This window comes from Tripterygium wilfordii, chromosome 21 (genome assembly GCF_013401445.1).
Source record: "Tripterygium wilfordii isolate XIE 37 chromosome 21, ASM1340144v1, whole genome shotgun sequence".
NCBI classification, from domain to species: domain Eukaryota; kingdom Viridiplantae; phylum Streptophyta; class Magnoliopsida; order Celastrales; family Celastraceae; genus Tripterygium; species Tripterygium wilfordii.
The window spans coordinates 12,105,749-12,128,157 of record NC_052252.1 but is presented as its reverse complement, the minus strand read 5'-3'; the positions used below and the strand labels follow the sequence as shown (position 1 = coordinate 12,128,157).

At 37.0% G+C, this 22,409-nt stretch overlaps 1 protein-coding gene across 1 annotated transcript; it reads left to right on the top strand.

Moving 5' to 3' along the window:
- Nucleotides 1-9,454: 9,454 nt before the first annotated feature.
- On the top strand, nucleotides 9,455-10,635 carry LOC119990087 (cytochrome c1-like). The gene is made up of 2 exons (XM_038835909.1): nucleotides 9,455-9,614; nucleotides 9,803-10,635. Exons 1-2 carry the CDS (start codon nucleotides 9,600-9,602, stop codon nucleotides 10,298-10,300), a joined length of 513 nt encoding a protein of 170 aa, XP_038691837.1. The 5' UTR covers nucleotides 9,455-9,599; the 3' UTR covers nucleotides 10,301-10,635.
- The last annotated feature ends 11,774 nt before the right edge of the window (nucleotides 10,636-22,409 follow it).

Genomic DNA, 22,409 nt, shown 5'->3' with positions numbered 1-22,409 from the left:
TTCGTAGCCCTCCATATCATCCTCTTCCACATAATCCTCGTCTTCCTCTTCAACTATCACTCTACTACTTGAAGTTGATGATGTCACTTCCTTTGTCATTGTTCCCATTTCCAATCTTGTTGCACGCCTAGTATTTATTATTGCTTCTCCAACCATTGATGCTCTTGCCAAATCACCCCATGTCAAAATCATCTTTAGCAAAAACCAATTCATACCCTGCAGTTTCTATCTCTCCAATAAACCATTCATTACCGCCATCAATATCAATCAAAGAAATTGGATTAATGATGTTCCGCATATCATGACGAGCCTTTCAAGCTTGATTGAACTTAATATACACTAGATCATGCAACTTTTTATGCTCAAGTCTGTTCCTTTTTTATGTTTGAATCTGTAGAATAAAATTAAAATATAATAAACATTAATTTATTGATTATATATGGCATTATGAATTTATTCTAAGACCTATATGTACGTAGTAATTGCTTAGTACTTAGCTGTTCGAACATACTCCAATTACATTCACACCCAGCAGCACTACATGTGAGACTCAATATTTTGATCGCAGACTGCTGCAAATGTGGTGTACTACCTCCAAAAAACCCACCATGTGGCTACAAAGTATCTAGTTTTATCAACAAGGAGTCTAATAAATTTCAACATAATAGGAATTAAAATAACTTATAAGATATAACTAACCTGGGGACTTTGTATTCCTTGCTCGAATTGTCATTGCGTTCCCAAATAATCCTTCAGCTTTCTTGTACATATCAACTTCATTCAAAGTTTGATCTTGCACAGCAAGGCCAGGAACTAATTTTTCAATGCATTTGAGCAATCCTCTAGTAACTTCCTTATAACTCTAAATAGATGGATTGCTATAAAAAACACTCGGGGTTAAAAAAATGTCCTACTGCATGCAATGGATGATGGAGTTGCTTTTCCCAACTTTGGTCAATGATTTTGAACACCTATTCGTACTTGTCTTGATTCTCATTGAAAGACATCTGAATGACCTCTTTAGCTCTGTCCATTGCTTCATAAATGTATCCCATGGTAGGCTTTTTCTCATTGTTAGCTAATCGAAGCACTCGTACAAGAGGACCCATGACTTTTAAAATGTATGTCGCATGATTCAAAAAGGATAGCATTATGATAATCTCACATGCCTTTTACCCTTTACTTCCTTTGCCAATTTGTTTTTCATCCACTTCTCCGACGTGTACATATTTCTATGGTTGTGCTTTTGTAGGTGGACTTGTTGCAATTTGCAAAGTGAGGTAAGTTGTTGCAACTCTTGTAACTACATCTCTCACCAATTCTTTATTCTTGGCGAATTCTCTCATCATATTCAAAGCCCTAAGATGGTTGTAAATAAATCCAATGACAAAAATGACTCTCCAATGTTTGTTGAACTTGTGGAATCTTTCCAATATCCTCCAACATGAGATCCACACAATGGGTTGCACAAGGTGTCCTATACAGATTCTTCCTCTTTGCTTTCACCAACTTACCTACAATGATATGATCAAATGAAAACGGTCAATGAACAATTGAATATTTAACTAATTAAACAGTAAATAAAATCACATAAAGTAAATTAAATTTATAAAATGCTTTCCAGCTAACAGATAATTAGATCAATTGTCAATGATCACTTGAACAACACTCTCTCCAATTTTATCCACAAAGCTATTGAGCAACTCAAATATCTTCTCTCGTGTTTTTGTGAAAGAGGATGCAATGATGCATTGATAGATTCTATAAACATGGTTCCCAATGAGAAATTCACAAAGAAATTGATTATGCCTCTTTGCTTCCTATCAGTCCATCCATCCGACACAATAGAACAACCATGTTTTGCCCATTGCTCCTTATGACTACTCAAAAGATCTTTTGCATAATCCAACTCCTTTTTAAGAAGTGGAACTCTAAGCTCATGATAACTTGGAGGCTTTAAGTTTGGGCCATACCTTCCAATTGATTCAATCATTCTTTCGAAACTATCCATTCAAGCAACATTAAATGGAATCCCAGCTTGATAAAAGAATCGATCTATATGTTGAATTGTTCTAGCCCTTGCCTCATTGTCACAAGTATTTGCCTCAATTGTGTTCCTTTTCCTTCCTTTGGGGTCATAAACAAATCCATTGGCGTTTTTTATTGCTTGATGATCCTTTACTACTACCACCCAGTGTTTTCAAATGCGAAAACGTAAGGCGATGCATTATCAGCTCCACAAGGCGAGACGTAAGTATTAATACGTTGAGGTGTAAGTTTCTCGGGAATATATTTTTTTTCTTAAAAATATATAAATATCATATATTTATATTAGTATTAAAAATAATTTTGTATGTGAAATATATGCATATTCATGTAAAAAAATCTATGGTACTAAAATACTCTTGATTGATTGATTTCTTTCCAAAATGGAGACACTAGCAACAAATATGAATTCAAAGTCAAACAACGTATGAACTGTATCATTTTAAATTTAAATAAGAAGAGATGTGGGCTAGTAATAAGATAAGCCCAATTGATTAACATGCATGAAAGCAATCCCAAGGTTCAGATAACACAAGGACGCGCTAAGCTTCAACAAATTATCATATTTTATGTATTTCTTCAAAAACACGTATGCTTAATTGGTTTCATTTAATCAATACCCTTTGGTGCTTTTTCATGCCATTTCGCACCAATTCGCACACCGAAACGTGCATACAAAAGTTTTTGAAAACACTGCTACCACCTAAAGGTCCCAAATTTAATAGTCTACCACTTTTTTGTTCCATTGTTCTCTCCAATTGTGCTACACTATCTTCATCAACATCATCCCCAAGTTCCTCCACATCTTCAAAATCAAACAATTTGCCATGAGTTGTATCCTTTTGTGATATCCTCTTTCACGTACCTCTCCAATTCGACTTTAACTTCTATGGGATATTTTTTGCATGACAATGCATTCTTACAGTTTCCAATATGATGTTATTTTGCCCAATAAATTCCTCCTTTAGTTGTCTTCCCATAGAAATTACAAGTCACACTATTAGTATCCCTAGGATCCTTCAAGTAATTATACTTCCAAGTTAGATTGCTCTTCATATAACATCCAGATGATGTCCTTGCCGCTGCACTCCCTTCACTGGCCTTTATCCTTATCATATGAAAATGAAAAGAATCTAAGAAAGTATAAGTGGGACCGTGCAATGTTGTTAAGAGGTGCCAAGGAGTGCGCTAAAACGCCTACCTTCAACTAGGCGTGGGCTAGGCACGTGCCCCAGTGAAAAAAGGTAAAGTTACATGTTTTTGAAGATTTTTTAAGCGTAAAAGTTTAAGCCCTAGATCTCTGCTACCTCTCGTCTCTCCTCTATTTCCTCTCTCCTCTTCTCTGCTAGTTTGCTGCCTCATTTCTCTTCTCGTCTGCTACCTCGTCTCTCGCCTCCTCTCCTGTCTCATCTCTCTCCTCTGTTGTCGTCGACTTCAATGTCCCTCACTGCCTCTTTATTTCTAATACCGCTCCTAGTCTCCCACAGTCCCATTTATACTTTCTTAGTTTCTTTTCATTTCCATAGGATAAGGATAATGGCAAGTGAAGGGAATGCCACGGCAGGGGCATTATCTGGATGTAATATGAAGAGAGATCCAGCTTTGAAGTATAATTACTAGGAATATTAATAGTGTGACTTGTAATTTCTATGGGAAGACAACTAAACGAGGAATTTATCGGACAAAAACAACATCAAATTCAAAACTATAGAAATGCCTTGTCATGCGAAAAGTGCCCCATAGAAGTTAAAACTAGAATTGGAGAGGTACATGAAAGAGAGAATCACAAAAGGATGCAGCTCATGGCAAACTGTTTGATTTTGAAGATGTTGAGGAACTTGGGGATGATTTTGATGAGGATAGTGTAGCACAATTGGAGAAAACTGTGGAACAGAAAGGAAGTAGAGGATTAAATTTGGGACCTTCGAGTGGTAGTAGTAAAGGATCATCAAGAATAAAAAAAAGGCCAATAGAATTGTTTATGATCCCAAAGAAAGGAAAAGGAACAAAATTGAGGCAAACAAGCATCAATGATGCAGGTGCTAGAACAATTCAACATATAGCTCGATTCTTTTATCGATATTGGATTCCATTTAATGTTGCTCGATTGGATAGTTTAGAAAGAATGATTGAAGCAATTGGAAGGTATGACCAACTTATAGCCTCCAAGTTATCATGAGCTTAGAGTTTCACTTCTTACAAAGGAGTTGGATTATATAAAAGATCTTTTGAGTGGTCATACGGAGTAATGGGCAAAACATGGTTGCTCTATTATGTCGGATGGATGGATCGATAGGAAGCAAAGAAGCATAATCAATTTCTTGGTGAATTGCTCATTTGGAACCATGTTTAAAGAATCTGTCGTTCCATCATCTTTTACAAAAAGAAGAGAAGATTTTTGAGCCACTCGATGGCTTTGTGGATAAAATTGAAGAGATGAGTGTTGTTCGAGTAATCACTGACAATGGATCTAATTATATGTGTGTTGGTAAGTATTTTATACATTTTATATACTTCATGTTATTTTTTACTGTTTAATTAAGTTAAATATTCAATTGTTCATTGTTTGTTTTGGTTTGATCATAGGCTTCATAGCATTGTAGGTAAGTTGTTGAAAGCGCAGAGAAAGAATTTGTATTGAACACCTTGTGCAACCCTTTGTGTGGATTTCATGTTGGAGGATATTGAAAGATTCCACAAGTTAAACAAACATTGAAGGCGGCCATTTTTGTCATTGGATTTATTTACAACTATTTCGGTTTGAGTATGATGAGAAAGTTCACCAAGAATAAAGAGTTGGTGAGACACTGAGTTACAAGATTTGTAACAACTTAACTCACTTTACAACGAGTCTATCTACAAAGGCACAACCTTAGAAATGTGTTCACATCAAAGAAGTGGGTGAAAAGCAAATGAGCAAAGGAAGTAAAGGGTTAAGGGGCATGTGAGATTATCATGAGCCATCCTTTTAGAATCATGTGACTTACATCTTAAAAGTCATGGTTCTTCTTGTATGAGTGCCTCAATTAGCGGACAATGAGAAAAGTCTGCCATGGGGTACATTTATGAAGCAATGGACAGAGCTCCAGAGGCCATTTAGAAATTTTTCAATGAGAATCAAGACAAACGAGGCAGTAGACTAGTAGAGAAGAGGCGAGATGCAGCGGAGATATAGGGCTTAAACTTTTAGGCGTAAAATATCTTCAAGAAAAAAGGTAACTTTACCTTTTCTTTCTGTGGCGCGTGTGCTCTAGGCACCTTGCGCCTAGTCTGGGGTGCTCGCGTAGGCCACGCCTGGTTGAAGGTAGACATTTCAGGAGAGGCAAGGTGAGGCGCGGCCCGCCTTGGTGCCTCTTGGCAACATTGGATTGAGGGTGAGGAGAAATAGGATTCAGTTAAAACTTAAAACTTAAAACTTGTTGGAGATGTTTAATATTTGTAAAATGATAATAGGGTTAATATTTTGGTTAGAAGTTAAAACATGTTGTAACGTGAGGAATTTAGGACTTTTGGTACTGTTGTGAGTGGTTCAAAAGTCACATGGTTACTATAACAGTGTGTGAAGAAGAAGAATGAGAACACCTGGTGCGTAAGGGGGTTTACAGTGGTGGGTGCAAGTAAAGAGAGGTGTTGCAACCTTACCTTTGCAGTGCAAAGCTGACTTTTCTGTGTTTGAACTTGTGACACATAGACATAGGTTATAATAAAGTAAGTCTTCCAGTGCCCGAAGGTATGCCATTTGAGAGAACAGAATAAATAACTAGATATTTGTTGCCATATAATTAATTAGTAATAAAAACTAGATAAAATATCCTCATATAAATTTCTAATCACTTAAAATATATACCATCCTTCTACACTAGTACACTTTCCCTTTCTATGAGACACATGTACATGAAAAGTTCCTTCAAACTTTATATCATAAACTCTCCATGGGACTCATTGGGGTTCTTTTTATCAGCTTTGCATGATTCAAGAGGCCATGGTTCCTTAGTGCCTGAAATGGCTCTGCTTCATTGATAAGCAGGTAGCCAAAAGAGTTAATGAGTAAACCTCTGAATAGGATGGTTTCCTTTATACATATATGTTGCATGATTGGGGTTTAGGATGGACCTGAAAGAACTTATCTGATGAGATTCATCTTATTCTTTCCATGCTTCCATTCAACCTTCAATTAGTGTGGATTATGTGGCATGTTATGGAGGATTGGTATTGATGTGAATAACAGCATTGTGTGCTTGAAAGGTTTTTTCACACATTGCTGGAAATGGGTGTTATTCACTTATTTGTGTTTTAGTTAGAATTAAATTGAAATGTGTAGATCATTGGGAGGTGGGTGGCATTTTCTTTTTGGGTTGAATGATGTGACCACTCAGTCGCGTCTTAATATAGGGATGGGTCATTTGTGACTGCAGTACCATATGCAACATGATTGTCTCCTAATCATGTGTCTTTTTGTTCATGTCAGAGCTTGGTTGCTGAGAAAGATGGTCTTGACATATTTCAAAATGACTGGGCTCTCCCTAAATTTGAGCAGCGCGCTGAAGCTACTCTCAAGAGACTCATCAGCTGAGCATTAGCCATTTGTGTAACTAATTGAGGCTTACACAGAATGTGGTTGTTCACTGATATTTTCCTCCATTCATGGTGGCATGTCACTGCTGGCTGTGAAGTTGGCAAGATTTCAAATTCGAGTTGCTGGGGATGGTTTTCTTCTTAAAACGTTGTTAATTAATTATGTTAGTCACAGGAAATTTTCCTGAGTGATGGCCATATCTACCTGGATCTCTTTTTATGTATAAGTATTCTGCTTAGATTTCTGTCGGAATATTTTTCTTGAATAGACATAATTGTTGTGTGATATGTGGAAACAATTGATATCCATTTTCATGTGATGTTGGACACTTAAAAATGGGGGATTAGACATTTTTGCAGTTTTGAAGCAGTGATGGTGCTTTGCTTTTAGCAAATGATTATAGATCAGACATTCTCAACAATCTCCAGAAACTTTTACACGTAAAAATTATACCAAGCAGTATACTACAAAAGAGAATCTACACCAAATAGGCCATTATCTTTAGAGGGCCTCTAAATCATCACCAACGGTTTAAGAATGGCCCAGGTAGGTTACCAAATTGACTAAAAAGTAAAAGGGATGCATTGCCACCATAACAGGGGAAAAAGAAAGAAGGAAAAAAGGGACATGCCGATTGGTCTGAGTTCAAACAAAAGCATGTTGCCATAAACTTAAAAGCTAATATAATTGGGCCACCCACATAATGCTATGTTCTAACATACCATTATATTATCACATCTCGATAAAAGTATGCTACGCAAGAAGAAGATTCATGTCCCCTGCCAACATTTCTGAGCCTTTCAATTCAAACTCATGGGGCATAATCAGAGCACATTGCACATCAACAATGAAATATGTCCTAGTACCACCACTTTTATGATGTTTTGTTTCTAAAGGTAGTCCTATCAAAACTCAATAGGCAGCAAAATAATATGTATTCTCGAGTTAATGTCACTTTTGACCAGTGATAGATGAGTCATGTTATAACTCAGCTCTCAACGTTTCAAACGTTTCACTTTGACCTTTAAAATTACACAAGTGTAACACGGCTAGGATTTGTTGGGTTTAGGTCAGTCAACTTGCTTATGTGACAATAAAAAGTCAACCTAATCATTTTTTGACAACCAAGTGTACAGGTGGAAATTCTTAATCATTTTTTATCAATATAATACACACATGACAACTGAATACAAGGATTCATAGGAAAGTTATAAACACTGTATCTTCATATGATTTCTGGGCATACAATCTTAAATCTTAATGTCAGGGGTCTCTTCTATTCAATGACCAAAAAACTATTGAATCTCCTTTGATTCCAAATGATTCAGCTAATTAAAGTGCCACATATGCAATTATTATTTGTTGGAAGAATAATATAACGGCTCTGATCGTTGTGGGGTCCATAAGGTAGGTCCATCTCCACCGTCCACCTTCATCATCATCAACCTTTCTTTTCCTCCTCTTTTTTCCACTTTGCAGAGTATGCATCGATCGGTACCTTTAGTATAAGGCTAATAATTATGGACCCTTTTTCACACCACTCCTGCCTTTGCCTATATATACAGATTATAGATCAAATAGAGAACATGAAACATAATAATATGAGTCAATATTGTATTTTGAATCAATATCGCCCTTGGATCCACCAACAGCTATTATGGTGTTTGCAAAAAAAATGTAAAATTATTAATGAGAAGTGGTTTGGTTGGCACTCGATTGAATTATACATATGCGTGTCTAAAATTCGATTTCAATTGCAAACATATTTATGTGTGATATTTCTAAAATAAAATGTAAAATACATAGAATTCGTATAATAATAATGTTTATATTTGCCGGAGATTGTTGAAAATTTTAACCAAAAGCATAAATAGGATGTTGAAACTTGAAACCTGGACGATGGCGTTTAGTGAGGACATGATCAGGGTAAGGGTAGGCGTGATGACTGCGATCATGCGTGGCAAATCAGACCGCAGGCAAGTGGGTCCCAAGTCACGAGGTGTCCTACCTGGAAAGCATCTGCAGGCCCCACAAAAAATGCAATCGCAGGGGGATGGGGCCAAATATCAAGGAAAGAAAAGCCAGACACCACAGCAAATTTGCAATGTTGTGTGGGCCCATGATAAGAATTTTCAATGGTTCTGATTGCAGTTTGGTGATGTAGGTCCCACTTCATGCACCGCCCAATGGCTAATACCCAAATTGTAGCAATCAAACGGCTTTGGATTAGAAAATAAAAAAGGTATAAAAACCGAAAAAAAAAAAAAAAAGCAAACAAATTGACCACTATAGTAAAAGTGGCCCTAATTGTGTCTCAAATCGCTTTTGCAAAAATTAGGCAATATAAGTATTTATACTAATTGCGTCTTGGTCTTCATTAATGATATATTAACAATTTGCATGTTACTTTATATTAAAATTAAAGGTTAGCTAGGGGGGTCAGGCCAGGTTAAAAGTTAACATAAAACTAGTATTAATCAAACATGAAAATCTGATCAAGAACATGAATGAATGATATAGTCCAGCACGAAAACACACTCAAAAGAAAAAAATATATATATATGATTGAAAACGGCCTCCACTATAATATACGTGTTAAACTTGCCAATTCACACAAATTCAACCATTCATCATTGCTTTATTACAGTGTAAGTAGCTATAAGAATCTAGTACCATCCAAAAAAAATATAACAAAATTGTGTATAATTTAATTAATTCAATGCAAGAATACAACTAGATAGGCAGAGAGATGGTAGTGTTCATGTTGTCAGGGTCACATGAAGTGCCCATTTGCCAAGATTCTCTTTAAAATACTAAATAATTAGATATGTTAATTTAATTTGTTGAGGTGTCTACTAATCCACTATAAATACCTCTCTCACATTCACCATCTCCTCACTTCAATCCCTTTTCATCTCTGCAATTCATCTTTAATTTCTTTTCTAAACCACTCCTTTTTTACTCTTTTAATTCCCAAATGGCCTCTGTTGCGGTATATAAAACTAATCAAGTTTCTCTTTCAAATTCCATTTTATTGCCTATGTTTGTTAATTTGTGTGTGTGTATATATATATATATATATATATATATATTGTATTGGTTTTCTTAGATCTTGAATTTTCAAGCTAAATAGTGATCATCAATTAACCATGAAAAGTTGGTTCATATATATGTTTGCAGGTTGAGTCAGCTCCAACAACTTTGCCAGCTGAGACAAAAGAAGTGACCAACACTGAAGAGATCAAGCAAACAATAACCCAAGAAGAGCCAGAGGTTGCAGCACAACCAGCTGCAGCAGAGCCAGTGGTTGATGAGCCAAAAGAGGGAGCAAAACCAACCGTGGAGGAAGCCGCGGCCACTGATGCCCCAGCTGTGGAGGAACCCGCAGCCACCGATGCCCCAGCTGTAGAGAAACCCGTAGACACCGATGCCCCAGCTGCGGAGGAACCCGCAGCAGCCGCTGGCCCTGAAGCTGAGGCTCCAGCTGGTGATGCAGTTGATGAGGAAGAGAAAAAGCCAGTGGTAGAGGAACCAACCACAGAAGACCTGGCACCTGTGGTGGCAGATGTGGTGGCCCCGGCCGAAGCAGCAGAGGAGAAACCAGTTGATGAGGAAGAGAAGAAGCCAGTGGAAGACGAACCAAGCACAGAAGTTGCTGTTGAGAAGACTGAGGAATAGAGGGTTCTTGTTTTGCATGTCAAAGTTGGCAAGTTTTTATTATTATTACATTTTTTGTTGATTTAATATGGTGTTTTTGTTTATTTGAGGGTGTTTGGATGATATTTGGACTAGTAGATTAAAATAATATTAGGCAACTACTTGGATCCACATCAGCACGCTTGCAAAGTGGCTAGTATTCAATGGTGGGGGAGATGTATATGCATGACATGAGAGGATAGTCATGACCAAGTTGCTGCATTGTGGATTAAAAATATTGAGTTTGATGTTGGTGTGATAATTATGTATTCTCTCTAGTTTGAATGTATTAATATATATCGATATTTTTCACTTAATTTTATCGCGAACAGAGAAAATTATTAAGTTGTATTGATGTGCTTAGGATGAAATTAATATATCTAATTCTAATGTTCATTTGATTCATTATGCATTCCGACATGGAATCAACATACCACATGACTTGAGAGTCCTGAATAGTTTAGAAGACACTCATGTGTATGGTATCTCATAAGGTCTCGGGTTTTGAGCCTCCCTCCCCTGTATGTAAAGGAGTTTGTATTGATTACTTTCATTAGCGAATCAAGAAACAATTACAAGTATATATTTCCAGTGCTGCAACGTTCGACTGCACAAGGAGCCCTAGGAACTAGTGATGCTATGACACGTGTAAAGGTTACTGCCTAAATACAAAACTAGCTGTTGAGAGAGCTTATGTACAATTGGGCCTTTGTCAAATATTGTGAGATAAACTGGATTGGGCCGTGGAGTAATATCCTCTATACGCCCCCGCAAGATCGAGGATCCATCAAGAAGACCGATCTTGGGCCTGAGAAAGGAGAAGTGTTGCTTTGGCAAGGCTTGGTGAGTAAGTCTACGAGCTGGAGTAGAGTGTGAACATGATGAACCATAATCTGACGTTTGTTGACAAGGTCACGAAGAAAGTGTAGGTCTATGGCGATGTGTTTCATACGAGAGTGCTGAACTGCATTGAGGCTGAGATTGATGGCGCCAAGATTATCACAGCGGATGATCGGAGGTGAAGGAAGTCGAAGACAAAGTTCTGATAACAAATTGGAGATCCAAATTACTTCAGAAGCAGTGGAGGCGAGAGACCGGTATTCGGCTTCAGTTGAAGAACGAGCAATTGCACGTTGCTTGCGAGATAGCTAGGGGATTGGACTTTGACCAAGAAAAATGATGTAAGCAGTTGTTGAGGATCAGTCATCTGCATTGTTGGCCCAGTCAGAGTTGGAGAAGGCACGAAGAGTAATAGAGCCAGTTGAAGGAAGAAGAATGCCATGATGGAGTGTCCCTTTCAGATACCGCAACAACCTTTTGAGAAAATGTCAGTGAGAGGAGGTAGTCCTGGTCAGATATTGAGCAAGCTGATTGACTGCAAAGCTGATGTTCAGATGAGTAAAGGAAAGATACTGCAATGCATCAATTAGTTGACGAAATTGAGTACAATCTAATAGAGAAGGGTCGGAGTATTGCGACAGATGGAGACTGGAGGGAAGAGGTGTTGCCACAGGTTTGGAATCAATTATGTTGGCACGAGTGAGAATATCTTTGATGTATTTATGTTGACATAAGAAGAGACCAATGTTAGCGCGTATAACCCCAATGCCAAGAAAGTAGGAGAGATCCCCTAAATCTTTGAGAGAGAATTTTGTAGCAAGGGCAGCAACAATCTTGTTAAGAAGAGTGATGTTAGAACCTGTGAGAATTATATCGTCTACATAAACTAATAGATATAGAACATCAAAAAGCAGAGGTGAAAATAAAAAGAAAGCAATATGTTTTAGAGGTAACAAAGCCAAGCTGAAGCAGAGTGTTACACAGAGCAGTAAACCAGGTGCGAGGAGCCTGTTTTAGATAGTGAATAGATTTACGCAGCAGACAGAGGTGTTTGGGGCGATCTTTGTCAGTGAATCCTGATGGTTGTTTCATAACAACTGTTTTCGTAAGGGTGCCATGAAGAAAGGCATTGTTGATGTCCAATTGTTTGAGCGGTCAATGGCGAAGAGTGGCAAGGGAAAGTATGAGGCGAATGGTGGGGGGCTTGACGACGGGACTAAAGGTTTGGGAGTAATCAATGTCAGAGCATTGAAGATAGCCTTGAGCGACAAGCCTCGCTTTGTATCGCTGAATGGTACCGTCAGAATTTCGCTTGATACGAAAGACCCATTTGGAACCAATGGGTTGATGATGAGGTTCTGGAGGAATTAGAGTCCATGTATGGTGTTTGTGGAGAGCTGAAAGCTTATCCTTCATAGCGGCAGTCCATTAGGGACATTTGAGAGCAGCGTGAACTATAGTAGGTTCAAGAGAGGGAGAGACAGGATGTAGAGCAGAAAGGTGGAGAGTTTTTGGTTTAAAAATATTGTTCTTAGACCTAGTGGTCATAGGATGTGTACTGGCAGGAGGTACTGTAGTTTCAATAGGAGGAGGAAGAGAACTAGTAGAGAGGGATTTGATGTGGGGACAGGTGAAGAAATTGAAGAAGTTAGAGTGGGCGAACTAAAAATAGATGAGGTTGGTGAATGTGGAACAAATGAATCCACCGAGAGTGGGAGTGGATAAAGGAGGAATATTGTTGGGATTAGGAAGAGGTCCTAGGACACTAGAAGTGGGAGAAGGAGGTGAACTAGTGGACGAGACAGAGAGTCCAGGGAATAAGTGTTCCTTGAAGAGAACATGACGTGAGAGATATAATTTCTTGGTAGCAGGGTCATAGAATTTGAAGGAGCTCTCAGAAGGAGAATAGCCTACAAAGATACATGGAGTGGATCGAGGATCAAGCTTGTTTGTGGTCTACGGCCTGAACCAGGGATAGCATAAACAGTCAAAGGATTTTATTTTATGATAATTTGGAGGTTGATGAAAGAGAAGTTGGTATGGAGAAAAATTTTGTAAGGGGGTGAGAGGTTGTCGATTAATGAGATAAATGACTGTTTCAAATGCTAGGGACCAAAAAGAGTGAGGAAGATTGGCTTGAGATGACAAGGTTTTTCCTGTTTCAACAAGGTGCCTATGCTTTTGTTCTACTAGACCCACATGTTATGGAGTATAGGGAGAGGATTGCATTCAAGATATGCCAAGGTGTGAAAGAGTGTTTTTCATTTTGAGAAACTCGCCTCCATTATCCATATATAGAGTTTGAACTTTTGCATTGAATCTGTTCTCAACAAGGTTTTTGAACTGAATAAACATAGAGAGAGATTCAGATTTTTGAAGCAAAGGATAAATCCACGTATACCGTGTATAGTGTCAACAAACAACAAGTAGTATTTGTGTCCAAAGAGAGATGGAGTAGAGGCAAGACTCCATACATTGGAAAAAAATAATTTACAGTGGAGCAGAACTAGACAAAGTAAAAGAGCTGAAAGGAAGTTTACAACTTTTATTGATATTGCAAGCATTAGAGTCCAAAGATTTGTCCTCTATGAAAGGTTCTAAGTGAGCAAATTTTAATAGAAACTAAAGAGTTTTGAGAGCAGGATGTCCCAAGCGCTGGTGCCACAAATTCAAGCTTGTCCGTTGAGCAACATTTGTTGAAATAGGTAGTGATGAAAACTGATAGAGACCATTCTACATGTGCCTTGAGCCACCTGTGTTCCTGAATTCAGAGACTTTACAACAAAATAGTCAAGGAAGAATTCAATAGATACACGATTAAATTTAGTAAGTTGATGAACTGAAGTAAGATTCTTTTTCAGAGAGGGAACACAAAGAGTATGGGGAAGAGTGAATGTGTGATCCTTTGTGTGCAAGTTACATGTTCCTGGTGAGTTATAACCAAACCTTATTCGTCTCCAATACGCACTTTATCCGTTCCATTATATTCAAAGTGGATGGATAAATTCCCTAGCTCAGAGGTCATATGATGACTAGCACCGGAATCAACGAGCCAGGGCTGCATATTGGAGAGATTTGAGGTTGTGGAACTAGAAGCATAGTTAACACTTGGGGCATATTCTGAAGCAAATGACTTAAGTTTGCGACAAACTCTGGCTGAGTGTCCTGGTTTTCGCATATTTGACAAAAAATATAGGGTCGAGATCTGAAACCAACATTTTTGTTCTTGGAGTACTGAGATTGGGATCTCCCATTGAACTAATGAGATCGATTACCTCCCCTGTAGTTCCCATTGTGACGAGGAGGGAAAGGTTTTGAGTTTTGGCTCCTATTAGAGAACCCAGAGTGCTGAGAATGACCATTGTTTTATGGCTATTTTTTAGTATAGTTGGCAGTAGTCACATTGATAAATTGGCTTGACTCTAATTTCTTTAAGTAAGCTTCCTGACTGATGAGCCAGTCAGGTAGATCTGGAAATGTAATGGGGTTTTCACTGCCACTAATTGCTTCCACTATGCCTTTGTAATCAGGACCCAACCCATCAAGGATGTATAAGACAATATCATCTTCATCAATAGCGTGTTTGACGAGGGCAAGTTCATCTATGATCTGCCTAGCATAATGAAGATATTTTTTGATTATTAGATTTCCTCATTGTAGATTATGAAGCTGTTGTCTGAGTTGTATTTTTTTGGATCGAGAATTGTTTGCGTACAATTGATGAAGCTTGTTCTATGCGTCATAATTGGTAGAGACATCTCCTAAGAGATGAGAGATTGTTTCATGAAGAGGAGACAATCATTTAGAAGGAGGCTATCTTGTCTATCCCAGTAGTCAAATTCGTCAGTGTCGGATTGAGGTGGACAGGGATAGCTTCCATCCACAAATCGCATAAGCCGGTAGCCTCGAAGAATCGAGACCAGTTGCATTCTCCACAAAGTGAAGTTTGTGGGCTTGAGCTTTTGACCAAGCTGTGTATTGGCGTTTGTCACAATTACTGGTTTTCCATTGGCAACAATCAGGCCAGATTCATCCCCATGCATAGAATTTTGGATGAAATTTGGTAAACGAATTTGATGCTAGAGAAGATAACTAATAAGGTAAAAGCTTGAGATAGACTAAATCACCCACTACAAATTCCCTATCAGTCCTGTGCTCATCCTAACTTGAGCTGATTCCAAATTATGTTTGAGCATATCTAACATCCTATCCCTCTCTAGTAGAGTTTTTTTTTTTCGTAAACTCCAATCTAGCACTACTCTTTTCATAACTACCCATAACAAGAAGAGGATTACCATATAATAGCTAAAGGGAGTTGCTTTCGTAGAGGTATGATATGTTGTGTTGTAGCTCCACTCAACCCAAGGTAACCAATGGAGCCATCTTCTTGGTTGTAAGCTAGTAAAACCCCTCAAATAGGTTTCAAGATATCTATTAACAACCTCTGTTTGACCATCACTCTAGGGATGGTATCTTGAACTCAAGCACAATGTAGAACACTACAACATAGATAATTCCCTTCAAAAGTTGCTGAGAAATATTGGGTCGCTATCACTCACAATTAATTGTGGCCGCAACTTAAGATATATATTCAATGAATAATTGTGGCACTCTAGTAGCAATATATGGGTCTGCCATGGCTATGAAATGATTGTTTTTAGTTTATCTATCTACCATCACCATTATAACAAACTTGCCTTTCTAGTTTGGCAAAGCTACTATGAAGTCCATACTTATGTCTTGCCATATTTGATGAGGTATAGGCAATGGTTGAATGAGCCCTGGAGGGGAAGTAGTATCATACTTATTTTGTTGGCAAATAGTACATTCAGACACCATAAGCCTAATGTCATTTTTCATACCTTGCCAATAAAAACACCTCTTGATCTTATGGTAAGTCTTCAAAATGCCTGAGTGCCCAACTATTGGAGTGGAATGAAATTCCTCAAATATCTTGTGTCTCCATTTAGATTTAGAACTAAGCGATATCTTGGCTTTGTATTTTTAAAAATCATTGTCTAAATAAAACTTGGAATTAAGCTGAGAATTTGAAGTAGCAGGATCAGATTTCAACTCTTGTAATTTGTCAATTAACCAAGAATCCTTTTCATTGTATCTTCTCAAATCATCAAGCCATGTAAAATGAGGATAAGAAGTGTACTACACTCCATTTCAATGGAATCATGTAGAGGAGGAGATTTCTCTAGTAAAGTAGAAGATCTTGGAACTCTTGATAATGCATCAACAACAACATTCTTAACCAATGTTTGTATTGGATCTCATTATCAAGGCCTAGCAATTTAGCCATCCATTTTTGTTGAAATGGGGTATAAGCTCTTTGATGAAAGAAATGCTTCAAACTGTTATGATCAGTCTTAATCACAAAATGTTTTTCATGTAAATAGTTTTGCCATTTTTTTACAGCATGTACAATGGCAATCATCTCCTTTTCATAAGTGGATAGAGATTGATTTCTAGGCCCAAGGACTTGGCTAGTGAATGCAATCGGTCTACTATCTTACTGAAGAATTGCACCAATTCCAAAACCAGAAGCATCACACTCTACGTAAAAACATTCAGTGAAATCTAATAGTGCCAAGACTTGAGGAGATGCCATAATTTATTTCAGTTTCTTTAAAGCTTCAGTTGCCAAATCATACCAAACAAAACCATCATTCTTAGTAAGTTGATAGAGTGGTTGATAAACTTTGCCAAATCCAGGAATAAACTTCTTGCAATAGCCAGTTAACCCTAAGAATCCTCTGAGTTCTTTGACATTTTTTGGAACATGCCAATCTACTATAGCTTGGAGCTTGGATGGATAGCAACACCTTCCTGGATACAATATATCCCAAACATTCCACTTTTGAAATCCCAAAAGTACACTTTTATTGTTTCTCAAAAAGTTAATGTTGCTGTAAAATTTTGAAAGTTTTATCCAAATCCTTCAAAAGTTATTTCCCAAGTTTCACTATAAACCAATATGTCACCAAAAAATACCAAGATGAATTTTCTTAAGTAAGGTTTAAAAATGTCATTCATTAAACCTTGAAAAATGGTTGGGGTATTAGTAAGCCTAAATGACATTACCAAGAACTTATAGTATCCCTCATGAGTTCTAAATGCAGTTTTCTCCACATCATTATTGTGCATTCTAATTTGGTGATATCTAGCCCTAAGGTCAAGCTTTGAGAAATACTTTGCTCTACGTAATTCATCCGCTCCATGTAATTCATCCAGAAGATCATTTATCAAAGGAATTGGGTATCTTTCTTTACTTGTCAACTTATTCAACTCGTTATAGTCCATACACATCCTCCAAGTTCCCTCTTTTTTCTTGACCTAAAAGGACTGAGGAAGAAAAAAGGATGTGACTTGATCTAATTAAATACAGAGTTCAATAATTCTCGTATAACTCTTTCAATTTCAATTTTCTGAAAATGGACCATAGTGGTATGGTCTTCTATTTGGAGGTGTAGAACCATGCAGCAGTGGGATTCTATGATCACGAGGCCTCTGTGGGGGTACTATGGTAAGAGTCTGAATAATGGAATCATACAACTTTAAGATTGTAACAGTCCGCCCCCTCAAGTCTAGTAACACTTTGTCCCATTTTGGACTAGCCCATACTGGCCCGCACGACTTTGTCTTCCTAGAAGGTCACACATCCCAATATTGCTCTCGCAGAAGCACGCTTAACTACAGAGTTTTTATGGAATTTGGTGCTACCACTCCAAGGAAAACTGGTTGTTATTGATTTAATAGTTTGGCCGATTATATTCTGCACTTCCTCTCATCCCCTAGGCGATGTGGGATTTATGAGATCTAGGCCCCTCGCCACTCAACATCTCGACAACACCCCTAAGCTTGCCTAACAGAGGCTTGTGGCCCCGCCCACACGAGCCGATCAAGTACTACACTAGATGTAATACTGCGTACTTTTAGAGTCCTTGTAAGATTGACACACGCTGAGTATGTATCCATTTGAGCCAAGTAGATAAGTTTGAATAATCAAATTGATTGGTTAAAAATGTTAGAATTTAATATCAAGTGATTCGGGGTGATTATAATGGTTTGTGATTCATTTTTGGAGTATTAAATTTTCTTCGAAATGAATTCGGATCGAATAGGAGAGGTGCTTGGGGAAAAAGATGTAAATAGGGACTACAGTGTCAAAGTCTGATCGATCAGAATTGGTTCCAATCGATCGGAATTCATCATTGACTTTAAAAGTTTTGGAAAAATGGGCAGGTGTTCGGACACCTCCCAAAATTTGCACGCGTGAATGCTTTTAAAATATCCATTTCACAAATTTTCTTTTAGAACTCGAACCTAAACACTTCTAAACCTTTTTTTACTTGTAAAAATCCTTCTTCCAACCATCCAATATCATGAAACAAGATAAGGTTCTTCCTCTTACTTGTTTCTACACCTTTGGTAAGTCTCTTAAACCTAAAAGTTTGAAATTGGGGATTTGGGTGATTTGAAATTTTTGGGTTATGGGTATTTCGGGATTTTTGGGTTTGAATAAATTATCATAGGTTGTTAATGTAAAATTGTGTTGTTTATGGGTAATTGACTCAATGGATAGTACTCAAAAAGCGTTGGTACGCACATGGATCAATTTGGTGATTTTCGGTAAAACGCCAAGGAGGAAAGATAGGGGATTTCATATCTTTGGACTCTTAAGCTTCAATATTGTTGTTATTGCTTATTCTTGAGGTGGTAATCCTTGTGGAAACCACTCTTTGCATGGCCATAAGTGAATTCATTGAATAAATTGTTCTTGTATCAGTATTTCGGCTTGGTGTTTTAAATGGCCATGATATATTGTTCTTAGACTTCTAATTAATTTAATTCCTAGTGTTTGGTGTATTTTGATCATTGATATTCTTGGACTCTTTCTATTGATTAAATTCATATTCCTCGGTGTATTTTGAATTATGGTACTCATTGTTTTCATTTGATTAGGTTGTTAGAGTTATTTGTGAAATCTTGCAAATTCTTGGACTCATTTTTATAATAGTTGTCCGTGGTGTCTCTCTTGGAGTTTGTTGATCTCCCAATTGATGAACATTCTTGATTTCTCCTATAGAGGAAAGTGGCACATGCATTCATGGTTTTAATATGATACATGGGTTTTAAATCTCTGCATACAATGAGATTATATGTATGTATATATATGTTTAAATACATAAGTCTAAATATTATATGTAGTTAAATATTTAACACTTGGTTTTCTTGGGTTCAATAGGGTATGGGACCTAACTGGGCTTGAGAAGATAAAGCTGTGCAGACTTGTGAATCTCGGTGTGATTGGGCTAAAGTTTAACTACCTATAATATTTACATTGGGTTTTTCTAGGTTCTATGGGGTATGGGCCCTAGTTGGACCTAGAAGGCAACTTGATTTTCTTAAAAAATTCATATCTTAGACAAATGGGTGGATAAGGGGAGATGGATGTGGAAATATTTTAACTCTTGAAAATACATTATGCATCATGAATTTTGATGGGATTTTGCATTGGATTTGTGAATTGGATAAATGTTTGACACAACCGATGACTCGTGCCTAATTGAGCTGAGCTTCGGGGAATAGGCTAAGGAACCAAAGCGGCGAGGGTTTAGTATTGAGCAAAGCTCTCGGCCTGGGATTCATGAGGGTCTAGGATTGAGGAAAGCTATTGGCCTAATATTCTTTAGTCAGAAGTAGGCTATTGGAATTATATACTCCAATACCTACGTTAAGGCTCTGAATTTCCTATTAGGTGTACTTATAACCTAGTTAAGCAATCATTGATGATCGGTGAAAGACCGAATGAGGATCAGGTATGACTAAAGAGTGGATTTAAAGTCAAGATTTGAGATACTCGGTAATTGGTCGAAATGTATTTATTTTATGGAAATAATTACATTGGTTTTGAGCATACCTTGATGAGATATTATATCATTTGTTACATGGGCATCATTTGTGGATCGTCATATTCGGTTTATTCCTGTTGTCTTCGAATTTTATTTTGAATTCCTTTCGACACAGTTCATTAGCTTTTTATAATCTACTGGGCATTTGGCCCACCCTCTTCTCTTTCGTTGTTCCTTGTTTACCTTTGTTTTTAGGTGAGCAGATTGAGGAGCAATTGTCAGACGCGTGATGTGGGCATAGTCCATTTTGCTCTATTAGCACTTTGAATTTTTTAGTGGAACTACCTTGTTTACTAGGATATTGGTTAATTCCACTCTTAAACATATTATGATGTTTGGAATGGTATTCTTGCATATGTTTATGGATTATGTCCTATGTTATTTTGGTGTTTAGACACCAGATGAGACATTCCTAATTTGGATGTTCGGATACGTATTGTACATGGATAAAATAGGTTGCATGGTTTGCATCTTTAATTATGCTTTTGAGAAAATTTTCTGGGCCACATTTTGGCATCTTTTAGATGTGGGATTCTTTCGACAGGTTGGCGCCATTGCTATGCAATGTTGCGCCACGTCCGTCATATGATCTCGGGACATTTTTGTCATTTCCTCACGTTTCCCTTTCCCTATGGAAATGGGGCATGATGTAACACCCCTCTTTTAAGGTGCCACATGACACGGTAAATTGTCCAAAACTCAATCTCGTTACCTTTGACCCAATCATCATAAGCCTTATCGAGCAAAATTAAATAACTACAACCTTAATCATTAAACATATTTCTTATTCTTACAATATCTCAAGTTTAAACAAACTTAACATAACATAAATTCTAATGCCCCATCTCTAAGGCCACGTCCTCCTTATTCTCCTCCAAAAGTCTTGAATTATTTTTTTACATGATTGAAACGTGCAGGAGAGGTCAACCCAGTTATATTATCAGTTTAAGAAAATAAAAATGACATTTTCAAAATATACTTTTAATTCAGGAAAGTAAATATTCAAACATCTCAAAATTTATTGTTCATGATCATAGAGAATTCATGTTTACAGAGTAAAGGTTAGTCATAAACTATTCCCTTATTGGGCTTAGTCGTAACTATCCTCAAACCACATTTCAGAGTATGGGTTAGTCATAGACTAAACCCATACGAGGTCTAGTTGAAACTAGCCTCGAATTCAATCAATCGCCTGAGTCGATATAAAAATACCCATTTGACTCAATCATTCCCATAACCAGACCAGGGTTGAGGGTAGCTATGTGCACATGCTAATTACATAAATTCCACATATCATTTCATCGAATTCTCAACATAGAATCAATAGGTACATGAATAGTTTTTAAAAGTGTCAATAATCCAAAACGAATTTACCCTTTTTAAATTAAGGCAAATACTTTTCATTTTTTCACTCAACACCATATTCCAAGACATGTTTCACTAAAAATTAGACAACTAATACCATTTTTGTGAGTAAAAAATTTATTATAATATCATTCAACCACCAAAAATAATCCAAAATTATATATATCTTACAAACGATTTATTTGTTCCTCCTAAACAATGCTTATATCAAATCGATTTCGCAAATAAAGTATCATAAGAAATTCCACATTTTTTTTATATAAGACATTTTATAAAAGCTCATAAAAGATTTAATATGTTATAGCACAAGGGCACCTCATCTTTTTAGCGTTTACTAAAATGTTAAGCGGGTGCTTTCCCTTTACATTTATCGATAACCAAATCAGGACCTTCATCTACTTGCCCTATTTAATCAAAAAAATACATGTATTACAATCAATCCCTAAAGTACCATGAACAACCATGGTTGTCATTTCATAGTTTATTAGTTAGAATAAGCTGATGCTAATCTACATATAAATTATTGAAAATTTTTTAAGTTTTAAAACATTACTTCACTGGCTTTGCTTGACTCCAATATCTGAGGCCTTCGTATCCTCTCTAAATAAATTAAATGAATTACATATATAATCATGGAGGAATGAACTATAAATAATCATGGATTGGCCATGCAAATTGCTTCTCTATTCTCCACCAGTAACCCTACAACATTTTGTTTATATGTCATTTCAAAGCTTTAAATCCCTATAACTCTTGATTAAAATTTCAGCTACAATTCCACTTCTGATTTATTACACACATAAACAAGATCTCAAAACCAACATGCCAATAGATTGAGGAACACTAAAAAGGCATAAAACAATCTCATATAAACAAATTCCTAACCACAATTCATGTTAACACCAATCCACCAAATCTATTCATAATCTTATCAACTTTGAGAATAACTCATACTCAAATCAATC